Genomic DNA, 26,081 nt, shown 5'->3' on the forward strand with positions numbered 1-26,081 from the left:
TTTTGTTTAGATATAGTAGGAGGGAGAGAGAGGAAGAGAGAGAGAGAAACATCGAAGTGAAAAGGACACATCGAGGGGCTGCCACCCGCATGACCAACCAGGGCCAGGGACCAAGGCACACGCCCCTAGCGGAAACCGAACCCGGGTCTCTCCGGACCACAGGCCGACGCTCCAACCGCTGAGCCAAACCAGCCAGGGCTCCAGGCACATTCTTCTCCAGGCATATTCTTGATGGAGTGACCCTTTTACCATCATATAATGTTCTTCTTTGTCTCTGTTAGCAGTTTTGTCTCCAAGTCTATTTTGTCTGATATTAGTATAGCCAACCCGACCTCTTTTAGTTATTGTTTGCATGAAATATCTTTTTCTATCCTTTTTATTTCAACCTATCTGTGTCTTTGAAACTAAAGTGGGTTTCTTGTAGACAATATGTAGTTGGACTATGTTTTTCTTTTTATTTGTTGTTGTTTTTTGAGAGAGGGGAAGGGAGAGGAAGAGAGAAAGAGAAACATCGATGTGAGGTGGCTGTCTCCTGCATGCCTTCCATGGGGGATCAAGCCCAAAACCCGGGCACGTGCCCTGACCCGGAATCAAACCAGCAACCTTTCGGTGCATGGAGTAACATCCAACCAGTTGAGCCACACCAGCCAGGGCCAGACTGTTTTCTTAATCCATTCTGTCAATTTCTGCCCTTTATCTAGAAGCTAATCCTTTACATTTAATATAATTAATAAGGAAAGACTTACTTCTGATATTTTGCTATTTGTTTTCTCTATGTCATATCTTTTGTTCCTCAATTCCTCCATTTTGTGTTAAATAGACATTTTGTGTGTGTACCATTTTAATTCCCTTGTCATTTCTTTTACTGTGTATTTTTGAGTTATTTTCTCAGTGGTTGCCCTGGGGATTACAGGTACTACCTATAAATATCAATTAATTCAATGATTCAATCCGTTTAACAACTGTGAGAGGTTAAGTGGTATTAACGGCATTCTTCTGATAAGAAAATTACAGTTGACAGAAGTTAAATAAATTGCCCAAGGTCCCAAAGCTAGCTATTTCAACCCAGGACTCCCTAACTCAACACCCCATGCTCTCTCTACAATAACCCATCAATGGGGCTTTAAGCTTACCCCATCCACTTCCCTAAATGTATTCTTTTTGTTTTCTTTAAATGTTCACTGATTGTTTGGGGGCGAGCGGGAGAAACCATTGATGTAAGAGAAAAACATCAACTGGCTGCCTCCTGCATGCGCCCTGGCCAGGAATAGAACCCATAACCTTTTTGGTATACAGGACGGCGCTCCAACCAAGTGCGCCACCCGGCCAGGGCTCCCCAAACCTCCTCTTTAGTCAACTTTAAGGACACTTATAACCTATGGAAAGAGCCTGGGGAAACCCTGATGTGTTGATCTACATCTAAGCATAACTTCTCACAGAAACATTTTGGAGCCCGAGGCTTGGCTATTGCTCAAATGTGATAAGAACTTAACTCAGAAGACATCAGTTATAGACAATAGTTGCTAACTAACACAAGGGCCAACAAACCACTAATTTTCAAGACTAAATCATGTTGCCTCAGTTCTTGCCTGCCCTGAAATGTTTCTCAGATAGGTTCAGAGATTGTTCCCACTCATAACGTAAACCATCATGCTGGCCATTCAGCTCTCAGTGCCAACCTAGCCTCCAGACCGTGTGATGCCAGAGCTGAGATTACGCAAAGCACATTTCTCCTCGGCCCATTGGGCTCTGTCAACAGAATGCAGGGGAACACAGGAAGGCAAAGGAGGGGCTTGCTGTCCAGGCAGTGTCACCCCAACAATGGTCACCTGGCAATAATGACTGTTCCAGTTTCCCGCGCCCACACCCCAGAACCAGCCTCATCATGCACTCTCAGAAGTTCCAGCAGCAGCCGGGCTATTCCCTCTCCTCGGAGGACTGAGTCCCAGCCCCTGGGCCCCTTCCAGAGCTCCTGTGGCAGCAGGTGGTTCTCAGTCCACAGGGGTGTGAGCTCTAGCTACCTGGGTCCATCCCTCTGATGTTCTAGATTTCATAACCCCAATGTCTTTCCTTTGTACCCCTCAACTCTGGGTGGAGCTGCTTCCTATAGTTATCATCTGTTATCTCAGGGTTCCCCTTTTGCTTTTCCAGTCCTCTAAAACCAGTTTCCTACACTGAATCCTTAAAATAATTAAGTGTAGTTTCTCTTTTCCTGGCAGAACTCTGATAAACCACCTGGTCTATATAGGTAACAGGACACTATAAGCAAATCTGAAAGGTATCCAATGCCAAGATTAAATATAGTCATATGGTCTAAGAGTTACGACTCATGTGATGACACTCCATAGAGTCAGAGTCTAAAGACTACTTCAAAATCCTCCTGTCACATCTCAGAGTTTCATGGGCACAAGGCTGCCAAACCTTCCCCTCAACAGTCAGTACCCCAGTGTTTGTAAATGACTTCACAACCTAGATTAGACTGGGAACTAATCATGACCCAGAAAGACACACTGGCAGGGAAATCACAAATAAAATAGACAACATCCGTGGGGAAAATTGTCAAGAGAATCAAAACCCCACCTCAAGAGACTTCAGAGAAAGGTAAGATCAAACACTTGAGCCTGGAGTTTATGTTCACCGTTTGCTCAGGTCATCAACTGCTAAGGTTATAGAAGTTTCATGCTATAATTTGCTATGACAAACCAAAACATTTTCACAATTCCACTAGGAAAGAAAATCCACTTCAGACCAGAGGACAGATAAAAATCTGTCATCTGTAAATTCTCTTGTTGCACTAAAAGGGAATTTAAAAACTTTGAAGGTATTTAAAGACTACAGAAAAGTAATAAAAGTTTAGTGGAGGCATAGGGTGGGGATTTAATATAACAGGACTCGTGCCCTTCTGTGAAGAGGAAGTGACAGGCAGCACATGTATGCTCCCCCTCTCCCCCCATGCAAGCACAGAAGAAAGCATGTGAGGACCAAGAAAGAAGACAACATCTGCAAGGCAGGAAGAGGGTCCTCGCGAAAACTGCATCAGCCAGCACCCTGATCTGTGACTTCTAGTCTCCAGAACCGTGAGAAAGTAAATCTGTTGTTTAAGCCACCCAACTGATGGTCTTTTGTTATGGCAGACCTAGCTGATTAATACGGAAAGAAACCTGGAACTTCAAGAATGAAGAAAAAGCAAGAGAACTGGCAAAATGTGTGGGAAAATGCAACAGACTATTTTTCTCCTGTTAACATCTTTTAAAGATGAATGATGAATGAAAGCAAAAACTGAACATTGTCTGATGAGGTTTTGCATGTTCACAGATATTAAACATATGACAACCTCAATAAAAAGAAAAGAGAGTAAAGGTTTCCACATTACAGTTGAAGTGATAAAATGTTAGTGGAAAGTAAATATATTGCAGCACCAGAGCAATTACTAAAAAAAAAACTCATATAATGAGTTACGGTCAAACACTCAACAGATACATTGAAAAGGAAAACTAAATTTGTGTACAACTAACACAGTCTCAAACGAAGCAAAAGCTGATGGAACTGGAGAGACAAATCCAGTTACACTTGAAGAGCTCACCTCTCAAGTTACTGATAGAACAAGCAGGATAAAGACAACATGCAGTATAAAATCAACCAACCTGACCTAACTGACACTTATAAAACACTTCACCCAACAACAGGAGAATACACAATCTTTTCAAGTGCAACAATCACCAAGAGGACTAGGTCATAAAACAAACCATAATACATTTTTAAAATGGAAATCACACAAACTACATTTGCAGCTCAAAATAAATTAGAAAATAATAACAAGATATATAGAAAATCTCCACATATTTGAAAATTAAACAGAGGAAATCTCAAGAGAAATTTAAAAATACACTAAACAGCCCTGGCCTGTGTTGCTAAGTGGTTAGAGCATCATCCCCTGCACTGAAGGGTCATGGGTTCAATTTCCGGTCAGGGCACATACCCAGGTTGCAGGTTTGATCCCCAGTCAGAGCACATGCATGAGGCAATGGAACAACATTTCTCACATCAATGTTTCTGTCTGTCTGTCTCTCTCTCCCCACCCCACCCCCGACCCCTGCTCTTCTCTCTCTAGAATCAATGAAAAACATATCCTTAGGTAAGGATTAAAAATATTTTTTTAAATACACTAAACAATGAAAAGGAAAAGAGAACACACTAGAATTCGGTGGATAAAGATAAAGCACCACTCAGGGAAATTTATAGCATTAAATGTTTAATTATATAATAGAGATAAACCTATAGACCTATATGGCTCAAGCCACAAATGTGATTACAAAAGCATCCCAACTTCTGAAAGTTAAATAGAATTCTACATGTTAAGGCAACTACACAGTAGGTACTCAGTAAATATATGAGAAATGAAAGATGAACAACGAAATAAACACTTAGGTAATAAACAGACAAAACTCCAAATCGGATAGCTACAAAGGACTGAAGCACAATCCCGGAGAGCTTTATCAACTTTGTAATAAAATAACCAAGACCTCGGTCATTTGCTCTCTGGGAAAGTCAAAGGCATGAGTTTCTCTTAGCAGGAGCTAGAAAGCTACTAGAGTCTTGATTTAAATTTAGTTAACACCTTTTATTAACTGTATCAAAATATCATGTGTCATAATGGCATTTCCTCTTTATTAAGCAGAAAACCCACGCAGCAAAAAAAAAAATAATATATATATATATATATATGGCAGCCATTTTTCTCACGCTCACCCCCTTTTGTTTACAGTCCACTCTAGTGTCACCCGGAATCCCTGGCTGGCCTCTGGCCAGCACTTGTCCGTAGTCTCATGACAAAGGGGTTCACAAGTCATGACTCAATAACTTTAGGTTGCTTAACTCACTTCAGGTTTCCTCATCTTCCTGTAAAAATAAGTTTCTACAGAGAAGGCAGATCCCTTCACATTGACAAGCACATAGCAAAACAGAGTGAGAGAGGGAAAGGGAAGAAAAACAAAACATCTTTACTGTGCATTTGCTCTCAGCCAAGATGCTTTACAGACACTGGTTCACTTAATTTTCTCAACAATTTATAAGGCAGGTATAACCATCCACAAAGAATAAATGAGGAAAAATAGATAAATTCAGGTCTTTCCACACCATCTCAAAATGGCAAATCTGAACAATGAACCTCAGCAGCAATTCTGTTCAGCCGAGTATGTTACAGAATTTTTATTCCATTAACACTGGGATTCAAGTCCTCTAAAATCCCCACCAGCTTTAATCAAGAAGCTCTTGAGCATTCTCACTGAGCTAAACATGCAGAGCTCCAATTTCTAAGCTCCTAAGACCAAAAATAAATCCATGTACATTTGTGCTTCTAAATTTGTAGCCTATAATGCCTGCCACATTGTTGTGATGAATGATGCAAACCTTTAACCACAGGGGACAGGAACTCAGTGCTGCCTCTGTGACTTAACCACACCTACATTTCCCACTTAAGACACTGAGAAAACATTCTTGACTATTTCCTGCAAGATCAGTTGCTTCTGAAATTCTGGCTCAAACCACAAGTGTGATTCCAAAAGCACCCCAACTTCTTTCAGATAGATTTTACCAGTTGAAAACATGTGACCACCTTTATAAGCTCCTAGGTAAAATGAATGGGGTGACTACCAGTAGCTAGTGCTCGCCATCGGCTGCCGCTGCAGGACAGTGCACTGGGATATATTGGGGTCTTTTATAACCTAGTACAGTGGCTACCAAACTTTCAAGACTTTCATTTAAACACTTTTGAGCACACACTTGTATAAATGTATAGTGTAAAAGGTAACAGATAAAACATATCAGTTAAAGTCCAACTTTTTTCTTTGTAGACTACCTTACATACCCTTCTAGACCACCAAGGGGTATATGATCAACAAGCAGCTCTTCAGACGATGGTTACTCATAAACAGCATAAACGACAGACCACCTCTGAAGGTTTGGGGTTTGGGTATTTTTGTTTTTAAAGGCATAAAAGTATTCTAAGTGTAAGCTTTGAAAAAAGTCATGAAAAATTAGAAAGCCTCATTTCTCAAATGATCAATGAGAAAATTCCCTACTGTTAAAAATGGTCAGCCAAAACCACTGACAACTGTGATATCAGATGACAGGTGCCTGAGCAGACCAGTCAATATCAGCAAGGAAGGCTAAAAAGGCCTTTATGCTGTCCAGGGAACCTGTCACTTAACTCTGTGGTCACCACCATAGCCAAATGGCAGCAACATCATCTATTATTATTATTACTGTTGGGGTCATCACTATGATCATTTACTGAGTGTCTAATACACGCTAGGTGCTGTGCCAGGGGTTGTACATACACGATTTTATGGACCCCTAGCCATCCTTCAAGACAGGTATTAGTATGCTAATTTTGCAAAAGGAAATGTGGTCAGCATATATATAACCTGACCAAAAGTATGAAATAGAAAAAGAATTGAAACTCAACAGTACTGTTCCTTCCACTGAACAGTAATGTGCCTAAGTGTATATTTAACAGTAATAATCTGTTAGTGTACCTTTTCTCAGTGAAACTACAATCTCCACACCTGAGACACCCCTGTACTCTACTTTAAAAAGCATTTCAATATTAATCATCTCCCCAGTTTATTCTCCCAACAAGCCTGACAGACATGAAAGAATATCTACCACTAAATATAGCAAACTCAGGCATAGTCCCAGGACCAAAGCATGCCACTGCTGAGCATCCAAGAAAGAGAATTTGGTGGAAGTACTTTTCCTTTGGAGAAATTTCATTCAAAACACAATTACTTACAGTAGACAAATTCACCAAAAACAGGATCTACTGTTGTGTAATAAGGTTTCTGATACATGAATAAACTACCAATAACCATATGTAACCTGGCACCATAGCAACTTGGAAGCTATTCTGCAATCACAAAAATAATGTTTGGGAACAAAAGTGCAAATGTTTAAACTTGAAATGCAAATATTCTGTTTATAATTTTAAAAGCTTATAAAACCTCAGCAATGGAAAGGGTTTTAGAGGTTCAATCCAAACTCTTACCAGATGGGATGCTCCTCACCACCATTGTTTGGCACTTTCTGGGGAAGGTGTGTTCACAATCTCCACCACCAACCACTGATACCACTTACTAAGCATCTGTGACAAACAATTCGCTCTGGCCAGTTTGGCTCAGCAGTTAGAGCAGTGCCAAGCATTCTAGATACATTAGCTCATTATTTCATTTCTGACACGAAATAATGACCCCAGTGTACAGTAAAAAAAATACTTTACCTGCAAACCAGAAAAATGAACTTGAGAAACATGGGGGGAACACATTTCCCCATTTTCTACTTTTAAAAAATACAAAATTAATTATCTCTGGATTATGGATAACTTATGTTCTTTATATCTTCTATCTTTTCCTGGTTTCTAAGATAAATATTTTTTATGACAAGTATTTATTATCTTATTTAGGAAATTTTCAAAGACGTACAAAAGATGTAAGAATATAATGAACTCCAAGTTCCTATCAACTAAGTTCAATATCAATTATCAACACATGGCCAACCCACTTCCCTCTCTATTCCCAGTGGATTATTTTAAAGCAAATCCCAGATGTCATATCATTTCATCCAATAAAATGCTTCAGTAAATGTCATTAAAAAGAAAACAATACAAAGCATTATCACACCTAAAAAATTAACCATATATTACTTCTTTAATTAGAAAAAATGTTTGCAGAAAATGAGATATTAAGGGGAAAAAAGAAGAAGAAAATACTCAATAACATACTACCTAAACAGCTTGTGTGAGTCAGTTTCACTAAAGAGGTCTGGCTACATGGTTGACCCTTTAGGTCGTAAGAAAAACTGGCCAAAATGTCTATTTCTAATTATCAATGTTACTGGGTTTACCTGTTGAGAACTGCTTCTTTGTCTCCCAGACGACTTTTAATTTTACTTGTCAGATAGTCCAAAAAGAGCGTCCAGATATCCAAACAAGAGAAGTAACCTTCATGAGTGGGCTATGGTGCAAAAGAAATCCAGACAATGAAGTTACTTAATGCAAATATTCCTTAGAAACACACCCACCAGTTTACTTCTACCAGAATGTTACAACCATAAGCCTAGATTCCCTCAATTTCCCAGTAACCACACTGTGTCTTAGTCACTCTTCACAATTAGGTCCCGTTGATGCTAACTAGACAAGAGTACCATGAAACACATCATTAGGGAGATACTATGTGGGACAAAACAAGTAAGCCAGGCGAACACCTATCTTAAAATCTAAGGCTGTGGTGAGGAGGACTCTTACAGATCATTTAACTCAAATCTGTTTATAGAGAAACAAATTCTGATCCAGAGACATGATTCATTCAAGGTCAGGGGAGGAGCAGCAAATGCTCTTTCCACTAATACCATTACAAAACTGAAAAGAAGTTTCAGTGGCTCCAAAGGTGCCAAGTTTACACACTTGAACATTAGGAAAGGCCATTTGCAATCTTCCTATATAACAGATTGAAAATGAACTTAAGTCTGACTCTCAGGCATTATCTCATCTACAAAAGTAGGCTAACAGCAATCTCTAACCCAGTGTTGACAAGGACAAACAGAAGAGAAGACAGTCTTTGTGGGGTCCTGGTGCTGGACCATTTGCGTGACTACACTGACAAACTCTCTCAAGAGCTTTGAGCTTCCACTTCACACAAAATCCAGACATTATACTCTCCACCATCTCATCCTTCTCGTACGTATTCAGTTTCAACTTTTGGTTCTCTAATCCCTTACACATCCACTCAAATTCTTGCTACCTACAAGAACTCTTTGGTTTTACTTGTGATCTCTTGATTGAACCACATAATTGGTGGCAAGAACAGATGTGGAAAGCAAGAAAACCATCATCTTGGATCCGTTTTCCTTCCATTTCTGATCCACAAAGAAATCCAGAAGTTTACATGACAATGTATGGAATTTGCTGAAGGAATAACTAATATTGGGTGGTAGCGTGCAGTGGGAGTTCTGTGCCCAGGATGAGTCTGAGACAGAAAACTGTAACTTAAAACACAGCAGACTCCAAGACAAACCACCAGACAGCCCTGGAACTAGATGGCTGCAGTGCACTCAGGACCACAGAGAGGCCCATCCTCAGAAAACAGAGAGAGAGCTTCCTATCTCCACTTCAGACTTCACACATCCCAGATGTCCATGACATGAAATTAAGCAGACGAATAAGCAGGAAAAACAATTGGCCCTGGCCAGTTCGTCTCAGCAGTTAGAGCGTCAGCCTGCGGACCAGAGTCCTGGGTTCAGTTCCCACTAAGGGCACATACCTCAGCTGCAATTTGTCCCCGGCCCCGGTTGGGATCGTGTGGGTGGCAACCAGTTGATATGTCTCCCTCACATCAATGTTTCTCTCTCTCTCTTCCTCCCTCTCTCCCTCCCACTCTATCTGATGATAAATGCAAAACTGTCCTCGGGTGAAGTAAAAAACAAAACAAAAAAACAATTGATAAGCCATGTGGGAATAAGATGGGCAACTGGTAGGCGCAGGCACTTGACTTGCCCAGCCAGAAGATGTGGTCTTGTCCTGGCTTTGGTTTGCGGAGTTTCCCTTAAGTCACCCAGCTGTCCTTCCATGGTGTGAAAATACTCACTGGCCCCCTCCGAAGAACATAACTGATCAGATGCATGTGAAAGTGCTTTTGAGAAAAGCCACCACATAAATCCAAGTTTTATGGTAATGTCAAAGTACTTTATAATTATACACATCTTCCCCATGCCTTTGAATTGAAGATTTACTATGCATCTCAAGGCTGGAAAAAAAGGTGGGCAAACATACCCTCTGTAAGGCCTGAAACACTGCCACTCACATCCACACATACAGGCCCCACTGTGAGATCTTGTGCCCTGCCCACATCTGGCCTTCTACAACTGCTGTGGGCACAGATCAGTAAGGTCATAAAGATGATAGGCTGACTGCACTGTCAGTCTTCCAACTTTTCAGAACCCTCACAGATCCATTTTAAAAATGTACCTGTACTCAAATTTACTTCTCTGATTCCAGGGATAATTAATCAACTGAAGATTCAGATAAGTTTCCTTAAGAAACTAACGCTACCACTCTTGCCCTGGCCGGTTTGGCTCAGCGGTTACAGTGTCAGCCTGTGGTCCAGAGAGACCCAGGTTCAGTTCTCGCTAAGGGCACATATCTCGGTTGCAGTTTGTCCCCAGCCCTGGTTGGGTGGTGCGGGTGGCAGCCACTTGATGTGTCCCTTTCATGTCAATGTTTCGCTCTCTCCTTCTTCCTCTCTCCCTCCCACTCTATCTGAACAAAAAAATGAAAAAAAAAAAAAAAAGAAACTAATGCTACCACTCTTATCTGCAAGTGGTTTGCAGTGGTTAGTTGTCATTTGCATGATCTTCACAATAGTCCTGAAAACTGGACAGATATATTTTCCTTCTTCCCATTTTACAGATAAAGAAGCCAAGGCTCAGAAGTTACTTGCCCAAGGTGACAAGGTAAGGAACAGAAACAGACAAGCCTCTGGTCCAGAGCCCTTTCCCACCCCCATGCCCATAGTATCTCAGAGTTTTAGGAAGAAGGGGCAAAATGAAAAATGCAAGACCAAGAAGGAATTGATGACAGCACAGCAAGAGGAGCAGGAAGACAGGAAGTGTTTGCTTAGACGCAGACAGCCCAGGGCCTCAGAAAGGGAAGGGACAGTGGCAAACACCTGCTGAGCACCAATGGCTGGAGGGCTGCAGCAAGACACTTGTGTGAGAGAAACAACGTAGGAAAAAAATAGAAGAGAGGACTGATAAAAGAATGATACTAACACCATCTTTATCTTATTGCTATTCTTTCAAAGTATGTTTACCAGTATTAAACTTTCATGAATTTTAGAAAAAGGCAAAAATATTGACTATATCCATAATCCCCTCTAGACAAGAGGAAAGACACATTTTCACACTTTACAGATAATTAAACTATGATAAAGCAAGTTCACAATGTTAGTGAGTAGATGAGAACTTAAAGCTCTCTCTAGAGAGCATTTGATGTCTTCCTCTTAAATCTTATCCAAAAAAACTCCCCTACCACCAGCTCCTGATCCTGGAGTGCACCCTGACATCTCTTCTCCACTTCTCTCCAGCAAAGAGCTGCCACCCTACAGTCAACGGCACAGAGCACCTTCCAGGTTCCTGCCCCTCTGCCTGATGCTCGGAATCTGCTTCTGCCCAGATCTAGAGGACACCACAGTCCAAGAGCCTGCACCCAGAAAGAAAGGGTCTCACACAGAGGCCAAGAAGGGAGCTTGGCTGACACACACCTGCAGGTAAAGGAGGAAGAAACTCATTGTTTGTCTCATTACCATATCTATTTCTTTTCCCAATATATAAATAATATATATGCATGTATACAAAAATACCACTTTCACACATATACACAATGGAATACTATGCAGCTGTAAGAAAGAAAGATCTCTTATCCTTTGAGACAACATGGAGGGACCTGGAGAGTATTATCCTAAGTGAAACGAGCCAATCAGAGAAAGACAAATATCACATGATCTAACAAGCTGATGAACAAAATAGACCCAGAGACATAGAAGTAGGGTACAGACTGACAAACCTCAGAAGAGGGGGTAGGAGGGGAGGGAAGAGAAACCACAGAACTTATATGCAAGTATGGGTAACCATGGACACAGACAACAATGCTGGGGGAGGGGGAGGGGCGAGATTGGGAGGAGGGTGTCAATGGGGGAAAATGGAGTAACAAAAATTTTAAAAATAAAACTATCACTTTCAGTTCAATGGAAAACTAACAGGTAGGATTCTAGTGAAAGAATCATAAAAAATGAACACTGGGAAAGAACCTGAAGATACCCACTACAGTCGCTCTCCTTTCATGAGGAAACTAAAATCAAAGGAAATTAAAAGACTTTGCAAGGACACAGACTTAAGAGAAACAACCAGAGCTCAACACAGAACTTTTGAGTCCAAATCCAAAGAAGTAATCCTGAGACATGCACACTCTAACACATTTTTATATAGCTTTGTTATATACCATATATACTGAAAGATCTCTTTATACATAGGGAGCAAAATTGCAAGACATTTTCATTCCATTTTCCCCAAATAGACCCCTTCTTTCTGATGTCAGCACTGGTTCCTTCTCTCTCTTTTATTTCTGCTACACTTATCCTAAGCTATCTATGAAATCCTTTTTTTTCCCTGGTCCCCTTTAAAATTTCTCTGGACCTGTCTCAAAACTTTCCCACCTCTGATGCCTTTTTGCTTTGCACATCCTCACCCTCCTATATCTCACATCACCTTTTCTATTCCTTTTTGGGCCTGGTGAGCTCAGCATGTTTCCCCTTGCTCTGCACTCACTGGCCCGTCAGACCTCCTGACACTTCCTCAACCTCTGGTCATCTCCTTCCACCTGCACCCTTCCCTGTTCCCAAGCATGGTTCACCCTTACCACTGGGTGCTCTGACTTATGTGCCAAGTACCTCTTTGAGAAAGGTTAGTTCAAACACTAAATTCTTACTTCAAATCCCCTATCCCATACACACACACCTCCCAGCCCAGACCCTTACCACTCCTGTAGCCTCATTAAGCTACAACATTACTGGTTTAAACAACCATAAAAGTCTCCTTATAAAATCAGATGCTCTTCACTGACAATTTCATCCATAGTATATAGCAGCAGAAAGAGCTACATATGTACACCAAAAAATGTGCATAAAAATGTTCACTGCGGCCTGGCCAGTTTCGCTCAGTAGTTGGAGCATCGACCTGCGGAACAGAGAGTCCCAGGTTCGGTTCCCACTAAGGGCACGTACCTCTGTTGCGGTTCGAATCCGGCCCAGGTTGGGGTCGTGTGGGTGGCAACCACTCAATGTGCCTCTCTCACATTGATGTTTCTCTCTCTCTTCCTTCCTTTTTCCCTCCCACTATATCTGAAGATAAATGTAAAAAAAAAAAAATGTTCACTGCAACATCATTCCTGGTCACCAAAACTGGAAGCAGCCCAAATCAGCAGTGGAACGGTTTTTCAGACAATGCCTTACTAAAGCAAACTGCTGCCACAAAGCACAGAGAGATTTCACAAACATAATGCTAAATGAGAAAAGCCAGACAAAACAAATATACCATGTATGTTTCCATTCAGAGACATTCTAAATCAGGCAAAACGAATCTGGGGTGTTAAAGTCAGGATTGGGGTTACTTCTGGGGTGAAATAAGAGGGAAGTGATTGGGAAGGGACATGAGATTTCTGGGTGGTGCTGGTAATGTTCTGTTTCTTGACTTAGGTGGTGGTTACATGGTTTGTTCAGTTTGGAAAAATGCATCAAGCTGTACAAGTATGATTTATGCACTTTTCTATATGTGTGTGAACATGATTCAATAAAAAGCTGATTTTTAAAAATCTCCCTTGAGGATATGTTTACTGATTTTACAGTGGGGGGACCACAGAGAGAAACACTGATGTGAGAAAGAAACATCGATTGGTTGCCTCTCATATGTGCCCCAACCAGGGACCATATCCACAACCCAAGTATGTACTCTGACTGGGAATTGAACCCATGACCCTTCGGTATACCAGACAACGCTTCAATCAACTGAGCCACACCGGCCAGGGCAAAAAGCTTATTTTAAAAACACACAGCCCTAGCCAAGTAGCTCAGTTGGTTAGACCTCAACCTGATATGCCAAGGTTGCAGGTATGATTCTCGGTCAGGGCACATGTAAGAATCAGCCAATGAATGCATAAATAAGGGGAACAACAAATCGATCTCTCTCTCTCTCTCTCTCTCTCTCTCCCACCGCCTCCTTCCTCTCTCTAAAATCAATAAATTAATATTAAAAACACACACACACAAATGGGCACAAGGGATAGGGTATAAATGAAATGTCTAAAACTGAATTGTGGTGATGATGGCACAAGTCTGTAAAGTTACTGAACATCACTGAATTGTACAATTACAATAGATTAATTTAGTAGTGTATACATTTTACCTCAATAAAACTGTTAAAATATAGACTAATAAAAAATACTGGATCACTAAAATGTAAACTCAATGGAGGCAAGAACTAGAGGGTTACATATGCCTACCTCCTGAAATATAATAGGAGCTCAAAAAAAATTTAATTGGGGGGGAGGTGAAGGGATTGAATCCACCAAAACTTAGTTCTTGCAAGTGTCACTCTTCCTAATCTCCTTGTGGGAAGTTTTAGTGAGTTATAGACTAAAACTAAAGCCCCCCTCCCTCCCCGCAAGGTTTTCTGTATTTTGCTTCTCCAACATCACAGCGGTTAAGAGAGCACAGAGGGTTAAGCCCTGGTTCCATCGCAGGCTGCATGACCCTGAACAAGTTCTTCTTTGTGCTTCAGTTTATCTGTGAAATGAAGATGATGACAATAATACCTACCTCACAGGGGTGTGATGAAGAATAAATGTGTCAAACTTTACATAGTAAGCACTATATAAATGTTTGGAAAATAAAGTAGCTTTTTCTCCTAAAAATAACAAAGTAGACTTCTTTGGGAGGAAGGATGGGCAAGCCTGGTGCGTTACCTGATGAAATGTGTACTTAAACAACAGTGTCAGAAACTCCACCACAGGGAACTGGGAGTAGGACTCGATTCTTCTCAGGTGAACACTCACAAAGAGCCGCAGAAAGTCAGTGAACTTCTCGACGTAGCTAAACAAGACAAGAAGACAAAAGGTGACGATGAGACACACAGCTACCTCCTTAGAAGAAAACTCAAATTCAATCCAAATTTCTTTCAGTAAAGAACTATACAGATTTATATTTTCAGTTAAAAATATAAAGGCCTGCAACAATTACCTACAGGTCAGGCAACCCTTCATTCCATTACCACCTGAAACATAGCAGAAAAGCAACTTTAATCCTCAAATACCATCTATGAATGCATCGCATCGTATAAGCTCTCCTATTTTCTAGCTCGTTAGTGTTATGGCCAAATTAAAGTGAAAGGAAATGGTACTAAAAATTCAATGGGCAGATCATGTGTGTCATTTCAATGTGGCAAGTCTGGAAGGCTGGTTTTCTTTGCTAGGAGGCCAAAATATTAAAACGAATGTGCTAGAAACACAAAAACGAAAAACAAGGCTATACAAAAGGCAGGGAATCCAAGTAAGATATAGTCAAGCCTGCCCTGTGTTTAATTAGCTCTTGATGCTAATTAAACACAGCACACCCCAATCCACTCCAAAGTGATTTCAAAAATAAAGGAAGAAGGCTGTCAGAGCTGGAAAAGCCTCGGGACAATTTAACCTGATGCTTCATTTTACAAAGAAGCTCAGAGAGATTAAGTGATCGGCCCAAGGTCACTCAGCCAGCTCATGGCAGAATGGGACTACCATCCACTCCCAATTCAGTGCTCTCTTTTCACATCACAGTGAATCCCCAATCATCTGTAGTCACAAAATCATTTCACAGAAGAGTGTGGGTCACAGCTGCAAGGATAAGAGACTTTTGTTATTAAACACAGCACATCATCACTCTCACATCTCAGAAACTGTCATTTTAAGCCCCTAAATACCAAAAGGTGATTAGAAAATGAGATGGACATATCTCCATAAATCACATTTCAGAGACCAATAAAAATAAATAAATAAAGACATAAACAGGCCTTAGCCAAAAATTAAATAATGGCTAAAACCAATTCTGAAACTCATACTGCAAAAAACTATTTTTTTAAAGCATAGATATATGAAATAATAAAGGGGAAGAACAAGACTTCAACTCGGAGGAGCAAAATTAGGCCATGAATAAAATGTCCCATATTGTTCTTGGGACCCATTGCCCTGAGGATGGTCCAATGGTCTGACCTCCACACATATGTAAACTTCTTTGAAGCTTTAATAACACTAATTTGTTTGATAAGGATCATGGAGCCAAATACTTGAAAAACAGTAAGGTACTGAAATCAACTGTTTCTAGAGATAGAAAAGTACACAGAGACTTCTCTCTGATGCCTTCAGTCACTAACCCTCAATGAGCAGGAACTCCTCATTCCTCCTGCTTCTTACATTATATTTTTACATAGATTTTCAAAGTCACCAACCTGTTTACTGCTCTTTAGAAAGATGCACTCAATTCCCTACCACCCATAAAAGAATAAAGAGAAGTCATGGGTAAAATATCACACAGTCTCTATTTTATTTTAATCTCCAACCTAATACTTTGAAGAATACAAACAAGGCTGTTCAGCAGCTAAAACTACAAATTTTATTTCACCTCATTTTCTTGCCCTTGCCCACCTTCTGGTACAGGTGCTAATGAGCAGTAGAAAGTTAGAAAAAAGGCAGTAGTGGAGAAGAGAAGCAGAGGGCCTGGTTAAGTAGCACCTAAACAACCGAGAATGGACTTAGCTGTTTAGAATTAGTGGTAGGGGACCCGAGAGCCAGGAAGCAAGCACACAGTATTGATTATGTCACCTTTCTGCTTCCAGGCACCTCTCAGCTTTCACAGGGCAATAGGAAGCATAGAATTAAAATATAAAACCAAGAGCATAAAAGTTACATGTAACAAAATCAGTACGAAGATAATGCATGATGACATTTCTATATACCACCCAAAGGTAAGTCATAATAAACATTATGCTACAAGTAAAAGTCAAAACAACTGATATTTATTTGATGCTTGGTATAAGCAGCTAGGATTTTTTTTAACATATGAAAATATAGCCTTCCTTAACCCAAGCTAGAAAAAATATAAAACTGTGTTTGAATACTGATGCCTTTGAATTTATATACAAAGCTATTATCAAATAATAAAAAACTAAAACATATCACCATACCATTTTATGAGTTTTTCTGTGATACAAAATTTTACACAAAGCTTGCTTACAATGAAGCAAACCGAAATAATCTTATATACCAGTATTTTTTAACTTTAGAAAAACATTATTAAAATCATTCCATTTTAAAAGCACTAAAACCATCTTAACTTTAGGCACTTTATATTGTTATTTATTCTAAGGAAAAAGAAATGGATTAACTCTGTATAGCTTAATAAAAAAATACAAGCTAAGGAAAATTTATTAAAATATTAACTTTGGCTGCCAGGCAATCTATACATATTTACTAATTCAACACAATTTATCTGCTTGAAAGTTTCTGAACAATCAACATGATGTTGTTAACATAAGTTTCAATTTTCTCTCTTGTTTTTACCCCACAGTAGTATCATATTAATGAAAGTTTAGGACAGATAAATGGCATCACCTACAAGAGAATAAATGAGACCATGCCTGAGAGTACTGTGACGGGGTCATCTTTTATGGCACTTAAGAAAGAAAGGCTAGGTAATTCTAGACTCCATTCAAAAGGACAATAACAAACACAGGTGTGTGCCACTTTAGCCTGTACCAACATTAACATCTCTCCTTTCTTTTCATGAAAACTTGGCATCTGTGTGAAACTTACAATATGACAACACTCCTATACACTGGCTGATGTTCACTTGGGAGAAGTCAAATAGTAAAAACTGACAAGCCACACCAAGTGAGAAAGGGTGATGGTAACTCCTGTACCTCCACGGACCTCCTCTCCTGTCCTTGGCTATGCATGAGCGGCAATCTCGGTTCCTGCACCACCTCAGACCTGCAGGCAAAGAGTGAGGAAGAGGGGGAAGACGGGTGGAAGGGAGGACAGGAGATGGATGGGAAAAAGACAATAAACCCTACACAATTCACAAGTACTTTCAAACTCACCTCACTTCCCTTAACCACCCTAGCCCTTCCAGCTAAGCTTAGACTTACTGGTACACACCTACCTTTCTGTTCCTCACCAGGAGCCCCAAGTTCTGAAACCAAAGAGGATTAGAGACACCATGCAGAACACCGTGATAATTAGTCAAGGCCCTTTCTCAGGGCACAGCCGACTTCACACCTGTTTTCATTACCTCTCATCGAGTTCTTCTAGCCTGCTCTTCACCGTGTGGGCATTGTTATCCTTGGTGATTTTCTGCAGGAGGTAGAAAGTCTGCTGGAACATACGCAGTAAATACTCCTCAAATTCCATAGGCACACAGTTCTTGGACATTAGTTCATTGATGCAGGACATGGCCAGGACCCCAAGCCGGCCGCGTTCCTGACCCAACACACAGTTCTGGCTGCTGCCGTTAACTGATGCCATCTTTCTGGCCCGGATGTCACAGCCAAAGCGTGCAAAGTGGAAGATGGTGGTAAGGAGGGACGGGGTGATGCTGGCAGACAGAGGAATCCAACTGAAGAGATGGGCCAGGCACTCCAAGGCCAGAGAACAGATATACTCACTCTCCGCATCAAGGATGGGTATTGGCTGATTTAACAGTTTGGCTGAACTGGGACTCTGCAACAGGTTACTCAGTAAGTCACCTGAAAATACAAATGGCTTTTAAGATCTACACTAACAAACCAATTTAAGTAATTCTCCTTCAAACAAACAAACAAACAACAAAAACAAGCATTACTATAAAGCAGCAGTTCTCAAAGTTTTGTCCAGGGTCCCCAAGACCCTTTAGAGAATTCACAAATTCAAAACTAGTTTAAAATTAATCCTATAATGTTATTTTCCTTTCTCACTTTTATTATCTCACAAGTGTACAACAGAGCTTTCCAGAGGCTACATTACATGTGATACCTGACAGAGAGAAAGCAAAAGCTCTCTTTCATTAAGCCACATGAGAAAGAGATTTGCAAAGATGTAAAATAACATTGCTCTTCCCAGTAAATGTTTTTGTTTGCTTTGAAAACACAGTTATTTCTCATTAAAACATATTATGTTTATATATGAGTTCATCAGCTATTTTTAAATGAATTAATATTTGTAATGTTTTGTTTTAATATCAGTGGATATAACTCACAAAGCTCTCTGAGGACCACAATAATTTTAAGAGTAAAGGAGTCCTGGGTGACGGTGGGCAAAGTGGGTAAAAGAAGTCAAAAGGTACAAGATTCTAGTTATAAGATAAACAAACCCTGGAGATGTCATGTACAGCACGATGATTACAGCTAACAATACTGTAACTGTATATTTAAAAGTTACTAAGAGAGATTTTAAAGTTCTCATCTCACGAAAAAATTTGTAACTAGGTAAGATGATGGACATTAACTTATGGTGCCCATTTCACAATATATACATATATCAAATCATTATGTTGTACACCTAACTAACAGTGTTAGTTAGCCCCAGCTAGTGTGGCCCATCAGTTAGAGTGTCAGCCCTCAGACCAAAGGGTCTCAGGTTCAATTGCTGGTCAACGGCACATACCTGGGTGTAGGTTCCATCCCAGGGCCTGGTCAGGGCGTGTGCAGGAGGCAACCAATCGACGTGTCTCTCTGACATCAATGTTTCTCTCCCCCACTCTTTCTACGCTCCCTAAAAAATCAATGAGAAAGCCCTGGCTGGGTTGGCTCAACGGTTAGAGCGTCGGTCCGCGGACCAGAGAGACCCAGGTTCAGTTCCCGCTAAGGACACATACCTCGGTTGCAATTTGTCCCCAGCCCTGGTTGGGGTTGTGTGGGTGACAACCACTCGATGTGTCTCTCTCACATCGATGTTTCTCTGTCTTCCTCCCTCTCTCCCTCCTGCTCTATCTGAAGATAAATGCAAAAATGTCCTCAGGTGAGGATAAAAAAAAAGTAATGAAGAAGCTGTGGCAAAGGGACTAATGCAACCATTGAATTAAATATGGAATTAAGACTAAACAAACACAGGAATTATATATAGAAGGGTACGCTAACTTTCTCATCTTTCACAAGCAAGAAGTCTCTAAATATATGGTCTAAAATTAAAACGTAGTAAAAAACCGGTTTTCATAATCTTTTTTTCTTTTTTCTTCTTTTTTTTTAATCTTCACCCGAGCCCAGCTGGTGTGGCTCAGTGGTTGAGCGTTGACCCATGCACCAAGAGTCAACGGCTAGGTTCCTGGTCAGGGCACATGCCCCGGGTTATGAGCTTAATCCCCCCTGGGGAAGCGTGCATGTTTCTCTCATTGATGTTTCTATTTCTCTCTCCCTCTCCCTTTCTCTCTGCCTCAAAAATCAATAAAAAAATATTTTTAAAAAATCCTCACCCAAGTATAAGTTCTCATTGACTTTTAGTGGGGGGGAGAGAGAGAGAGAGAGAGAGAGAGAGAGAGAGAGAGAGAGGCAGGTAGACTGGTTGCCCTGACCAGGAATCGAACCCACAACCTTTTGGTGTATGGGATGACACTCCAACCAGCTAAGCCACCAAGCTAATCTTTTTTTTTTTCTTAACCTTAGAGGCATCTTTTACAAACAAATATTCCTTGTGGAAAAAGCACCTCAAGGTCAGCAATTTCTTCCATTTAATACCTCTGTTAAATTCTAACTAAAATTTGCCCTGGCCAGTTTGGCTCAGCGGTTAGAGCGTCGGCCTGCGGTCCGGAGAGACCCGGGTTCAGTTCCCACTAAGGGCACGTACTTCGGTTGCAGTTTGTCCCCAGCCCTGGTTGGTCGTGCGGGTGGCAGCCACTCAATGTGTCCCTTCACGTCGATGTTTCTCTCTCTCTCTCCCTCCCACTCTATCTGTACAAAAAATGGAAAATATCCTCGGGTGAGGATAAAAAAATAAAAAATAAAAAAAATAAAAATTCTAACTAAAATTTAAAGTTTTTATTAAAAATAAAAATATATAATATGATGCCATTTTGTTTTTATTCCATTTTATCTCTCCTATCTATATCTATGTAGAGAGATATACCTGGAATGATATTATCTCTGTATGGTTGAACATGGGTAAATTTTTACATTTTAATTTGTACCTTAATATTAGCAATTCTCAAAATTGCTAATTTTTTCTGTTTTGGTCTCAGAACCCCTAACACTATTAAACAGAATACTGTGGACACCAAAGAGCTTTTGTTATGCAGAGTATTTATATTGTTATCTGTCATCTAGAAATTTAAATTGAAAAGTTTTCACATTTAATTCATTTAATAATAAACCCATTACATGTTAGCATAAATAACATTTTCAGATGAAAAAAACTATAATTTACCCCCCAAAAATTAGCGAGAAGAATAGCACTGTTTTTACATTTTTGGAAATCTCTTTAATGTCTGATTTCAAAGAAAACAGCTGATTCTCTCATCTGCTTCTGCATTCACTCTATTGCAGTATGTTGTTTTCATTACATACATCAAGAAAACCGATGTGCACATAGATATATGACTGAAAAAGAAGTAGTAGCCTTTCCAGATAGCTGGAGCTGTTCTTCAATATAATATTAAAATCTGACAAGCAGTAATTTATTTATTTATTTTTAAGAATAGTTTGTTGAGTCCTGGCCGGTTTGGCTCAGCGGTTAGAGTCAGCCTGTACCTTGGTTGCAGTTTGTCCCGGGCCCTGGTTGGGGTCGTGTGAGTAGTAACCACTCGATGTGAGTTCTCTCTCACATCGATGTTTCTCTCTCTCTCTTCCTCCCTCTCTCCCTCCCGCTCTACCTGAAGATAAATGCAAAAAAGTCCTCTGGTGAGGATATTAAGAAAAAAAGAATAGTTTGTTGAGCCCTGGCCACTGTGGCTCACTGGATAGAGCATCGGCCCTCACACTGAAGGGTGGCGGGTTCAATTTCTGGTTAAGGGCACATACCTGGGTTGCAGGTTCAATCCACAGCCCCAGTAAGGGCATGTGTGGGAGGCAATCAATTGATGTGTCTCTCTCACATGGATGTTTCTCTCTCTCTCTCTCTCTCTCTCTCTCTCTCTCCTCTCCCTCCCTCCCTCCCCCCTTCCACTGTCTCTTAAAAAAAATAAAATCAATGGAAAAAACATCTTCAGGTAAGAACAGAGAAAAATTTTTAAATAAAGTTTTAAAAAAAGAACAGTTTGTTGATTTTTAGAGAGGGAGGAGGAGGGAAAGTGAGGGAGGAAAAACATCAGTGTGAGAGCGCAACATCAAAATTCAATGGGCTGCTTCTTGCATGACTCCTACTGGGAAAGAAACTCACAACCAGGCATGTTCCCTGACCGAATCGAACTGTCAACTCTTCAGTGCATGGGACAACATCCAACCAACTGAACCACTGGGTTAGTTTCTATTGTTAAGAATAGATTAAAAAGTTGTCCCCTGGCATTTTATCTTCAAGTATGGTTCCTGTTCTCAAAGAGCTGCATTTAATACCAGATGACACTCATCATGATCTCAGCTACCCAAGCTGATAATCAGAGAACCTGCTCTCAAAGAATAACACAAGGATGTTCAAGTAGAATCTGCAGACGATTCAGTTGGTTACTGGCTATAAAATTTTGATTTTGGGCCCTGGCCGGTTTGGCTCAGCAGTTCAAGTGTGGGCCCGCAGGCCAGAGTCCCAGGTTCGGTTCCCGCTAAGGGCATGTACCTTGGTTGCAGTTTGTCCCCGGCCCAGGTTGGGGTTGTGCAGGTGTGTCTCTCACATCGATGTTTCTCTCTCTCTTCCTCCCTCTCTCCCTCCCGCTCTATTTGAAGATAAATGCAAAAATGTCCTCGGGTGAGGATAAAAAAAAATTTTTGATTTTTGGAACTGCGGCAGCGACTTTCCACTTAAGTCACACAACTCTCTTCCAGAGACAGTAACTGTTTATGGTATTACTTTGTTCATTATTCATGGACCAATGGCCATATATGAAAGGTGCCAGAGTCAGAGGAAACCACCACCACTACCCAGCTAGACTTCTTGGGGCATAGTATGATCGTTAACCAGGATCAAACTGAGGCTTTAGCAATGGTGGAAGCAACAGACACCATCTCAGTAAGATCTGGACATCATTGGGCCCTTAGGCCTTTTTAAAGTCTCTTGAACATTTTAAAATAAAACTAAAGTCTGACTTTAAAAACAAAAACAAGAAAAGCTGTCCCCACTCTTTAACTCAGAAGAATTTCTAGAATGGGAATGCTGAATGAAAACATCGATGACAACAGTGATGTTCAGAACAGCTACCATTTGATATGCTATTGTTATTTGCTTGGCGCTGCACTAAGCAGTTAATATGCATTCTCTCATTTCATGTTCACAGCTCTGAGGTCAGTACTATTATCTGCATTTACAGACTGTTAGAATAATTAAGACACAGACAGATTAGGCATTTCCGCCACATTCCTTAGCTACTAAGAGGCAAAACTGAAACGGAAACCCCAAGTCTATATTCCTTCCTAGAAGGCAGGTCACCCAGAAAGATTATGCAACCAGGAAAAATTATCATTAAGAAAACTAACATTCAAATACAGAAAAAGATGTATGATCCAAACTCACATGTAAAATAGCATGAGTATACCCTGGCCCGTTTGGCTCAGCAGTTAGAGTGTCAGCCCACAGACCAGAGTCACGGGTTCAATTCCAGCAAAGGGCACGTACCTCAGTTGGGGTTCACCCCCAGCCCTGATAGGGGTCGGGTGGGAGGCAACCAATCGACGTGTCTCTCTCACATCAATGTTTCTCTATCTCTCTCTCTTCCTCCCTCCCTCCCATTCTATCTGAAGATAAATCAAAAAATATCCTTGGGTGAGGATTTTTAAAAAAAGGCATGTGTACACTGTAACCACAACTATAGAAAGATATAAGCACAAAAACTGAACAGAATTATGCAAAGGTAAAAATTATTTAGGTGGACAAGGATGACTTATGATTTTTTTCCCCTCAAAAAAAGTTGTTCCTCAATGAAAGTGATTTTATTCTACTTCAAGATATTTCAGTAGATATGGAAAAATGTTTCAAAAATTACATTTTAATCAAAGTGGAAGGAATTACCAAAGAACAGAGACTCTGCTTCATGCTACAGTACTTCCAATGCAAACTTGAGAGTTTTTACAAGCTACCTGTGTAAGAGGGCACCTTGAGTAATCAAACCTATGGGCGACTTCATTTTCCCTGAACTGGGCAAGGCCTTGGCAGCAGTATGCACCCATGCCCCAAGACATGTGTGGATGACTCCAGTGTGTTTAGACTTGGAAGCAACCCAGACATGGTTGGAAAACCTGTACAAGCTTTCATGCAAAGATCCCCTCAGCTTTCCTATTTTTTTAATTATTAAAATGACCTATGTTTTTTATGCTGTTCTACATCTACTAACTCAGTTTCCCAACCTCAGCACTACTGACATTTGGGCTAGGTAATTCTTTGTTGTTCTGTGCACTGTAGAATATTTCAGCAACATCCCTAGCCTCCACTTGCCAGATGCCAGAGGTCTTCTTTCATCCAGTTATGATAACCAAAAAGTTTCTCCACCATTGCCAAATCATTCCTTCCAGGGTAAAAAAGCCCAACTGAGAACCATTGACCACATGGTGAGAAACTCTATTCAAGGAGCCCCTAAGAGAAGAAAACGAGATCACAGGAATTGTGAGTGACCCTCCCAAGTCCCATCTTTCCATAAGTAGCTTATAAGGGAATACATGAAAAGATTTGCAAGTGCACAAAGATGTGCAATTTGAAAAGAGTTTGGGGAAAAATAGGAAGGTATAAATTGGTCTCAATCAACTCGAGCTCTCTAACATACCTGCATCCCGAAACACTTCCCATCACCAGTGCATGTACAGATCTGTATTTGAAAATACATATCATGTGGATGAGAAATTTTTACTGCAGAACAATCAAAGTTCACTTAGAATTGCAGTATTAATACAATTTCATTCTGTTCACTTTTTTCCAATTGTCCAAGCAAAAAGAAGACAAGAGAAGACTAGGAGGTTGAGGCGGCAGGCATGCAAAAGGCAGCCACAATCACAGCCTGCACAGGACACATCCACACCTTCCCTCACTGCATCCCCAGAGGGAAGCTGCTCTCCTCTTAAGCTGCCAGCAGCAACAGTCAGTATAGAGGAAGGCACAGAGGACGTAGCAGAGCCAGGACTCTAAACCAGGGGAAGGAGGAGGCCGGCAGAAGTGGTGAGAGTGACCAAGAAAGCAAACTTCGGACAAGGACAGTGCACCTAGCTTAGGGATGACGGATTCACATCCCTGTTCCACCACTTACTGGTGGTGTGACCTCTGGCAAGTCACTCCCCATGAGTCCCAGATTCCTTGTTTGTAAACAAAACATAAAACCTTCATCTATTTCACATCTACATATGCTCTAGTGAAAGGAGTTTAGGAGATAAGGCAACAATTTGGGGAACTAGTCTGAGAAATAAACCACACACACCCTTTGAGACTTTCTATATCCACTGTTACAGCAGTTGCTGCAGGAACTAGTCCCCGGGCTTTGTTCTTTGAAAGTGATCAGACAGAAAACAACTTTACAAAGAGTATATGAAAAAAAGAGACCAAAAGCCCACAGGGCTAAGTCTCACAGGGAGTGCACAGGGTTTCTGGCAGGGCATGGGGGGCCACCAGGAACTACTGATGGGGTGTGTTTAAAAATTATTTGGTTACTCACTGGGTCCTAACATTTCTCAGAATGGATTCCCTACATAAAACTAAGCTTATGGTCAAGAAAAAAAAAAAACCATTTTCTAGAAGTTTTACTGCTTAACTTGGTGTCTTAAGTGCACAAAGGCAGTTGAGCAAAAGTAAGGAAACAAATGTTGATTAAATCATCAGTGCTATCCAAGTATTAGGGCAAATCTGTTGACTTCATTTGCAACTGTCACAAAGAGAAAAAAGTGTAACAAGTGAACATATAATTCTATTAATTTTAAAGGGAAAGCATATCAAAGTTTACTTAACTCCTCTGCCCCCTGCCCACAGTCTCAATCTATTTTGCTTTTTCTCAAACACTATAAATTCAAGACTTCAAAAAAACTTTAATAGTGTCTAAGAGGCAACTGTCAAGAAGTACACACCATATTTTCAGGTTTTGTTTATATGGAAATGTCAAATTAGTTCATATTGTATTTTCCCTAACCTTATAAACAAAACCTAGGCAACATATGAAAGAGCAAGTATTATTTTTTTGTTGTTAATCCTCACCAAAGAATATTTTTTTCCACTGATTTTTAGAGAGAGCGGAAGGGAGGGAAGGGGAGAGAGAAAGAAACATCAATGTGAGAGAGAGACATCAATTAGTTGCATCCCACACATGCCCCAACCGGGGCTGGGTATCAAACCTGCAACCCAGATACGTGCCCTTGACCAGGAA

The 26,081-nt window shown here is 40.6% G+C and overlaps 1 protein-coding gene across 7 annotated transcripts in view; it reads right to left on the reverse strand.

Moving 5' to 3' along the window:
• The window catches only part of XPO6 (exportin 6), a 121,496-nt gene that overhangs the window by 38,905 nt on the left and 56,510 nt on the right, over positions 1-26,081 (reverse strand). For 4 of the 7 annotated variants that reach the window (XM_036280821.1, XM_036280824.1, XM_036280820.1 and 1 more), the window contains 6 exons: positions 17,925-18,378; positions 17,554-17,623; positions 16,457-16,481; positions 14,841-14,874; positions 14,567-14,693; positions 7,900-8,009 (listed from right to left, as the gene is read on the reverse strand). In XM_036280821.1, coding sequence (XP_036136714.1) covers positions 7,900-8,009; positions 14,567-14,693; positions 14,841-14,874; positions 16,457-16,481; positions 17,554-17,623; positions 17,925-18,378 — 820 coding nt within the window. Of the gene's footprint in view, positions 1-7,899; positions 8,010-14,566; positions 14,694-14,840; positions 14,875-16,456; positions 16,482-17,553; positions 17,826-17,924; positions 18,379-26,081 lie in introns of those variants that run through there. The other 3 variants (XM_036280823.1, XM_036280822.1, XM_036280825.1) reach the window with 2 other exon arrangements.

This window comes from Molossus molossus, unplaced genomic scaffold (genome assembly GCF_014108415.1).
Source record: "Molossus molossus isolate mMolMol1 unplaced genomic scaffold, mMolMol1.p scaffold_m16_p_3, whole genome shotgun sequence".
NCBI lineage: Eukaryota > Metazoa > Chordata > Mammalia > Chiroptera > Molossidae > Molossus > Molossus molossus.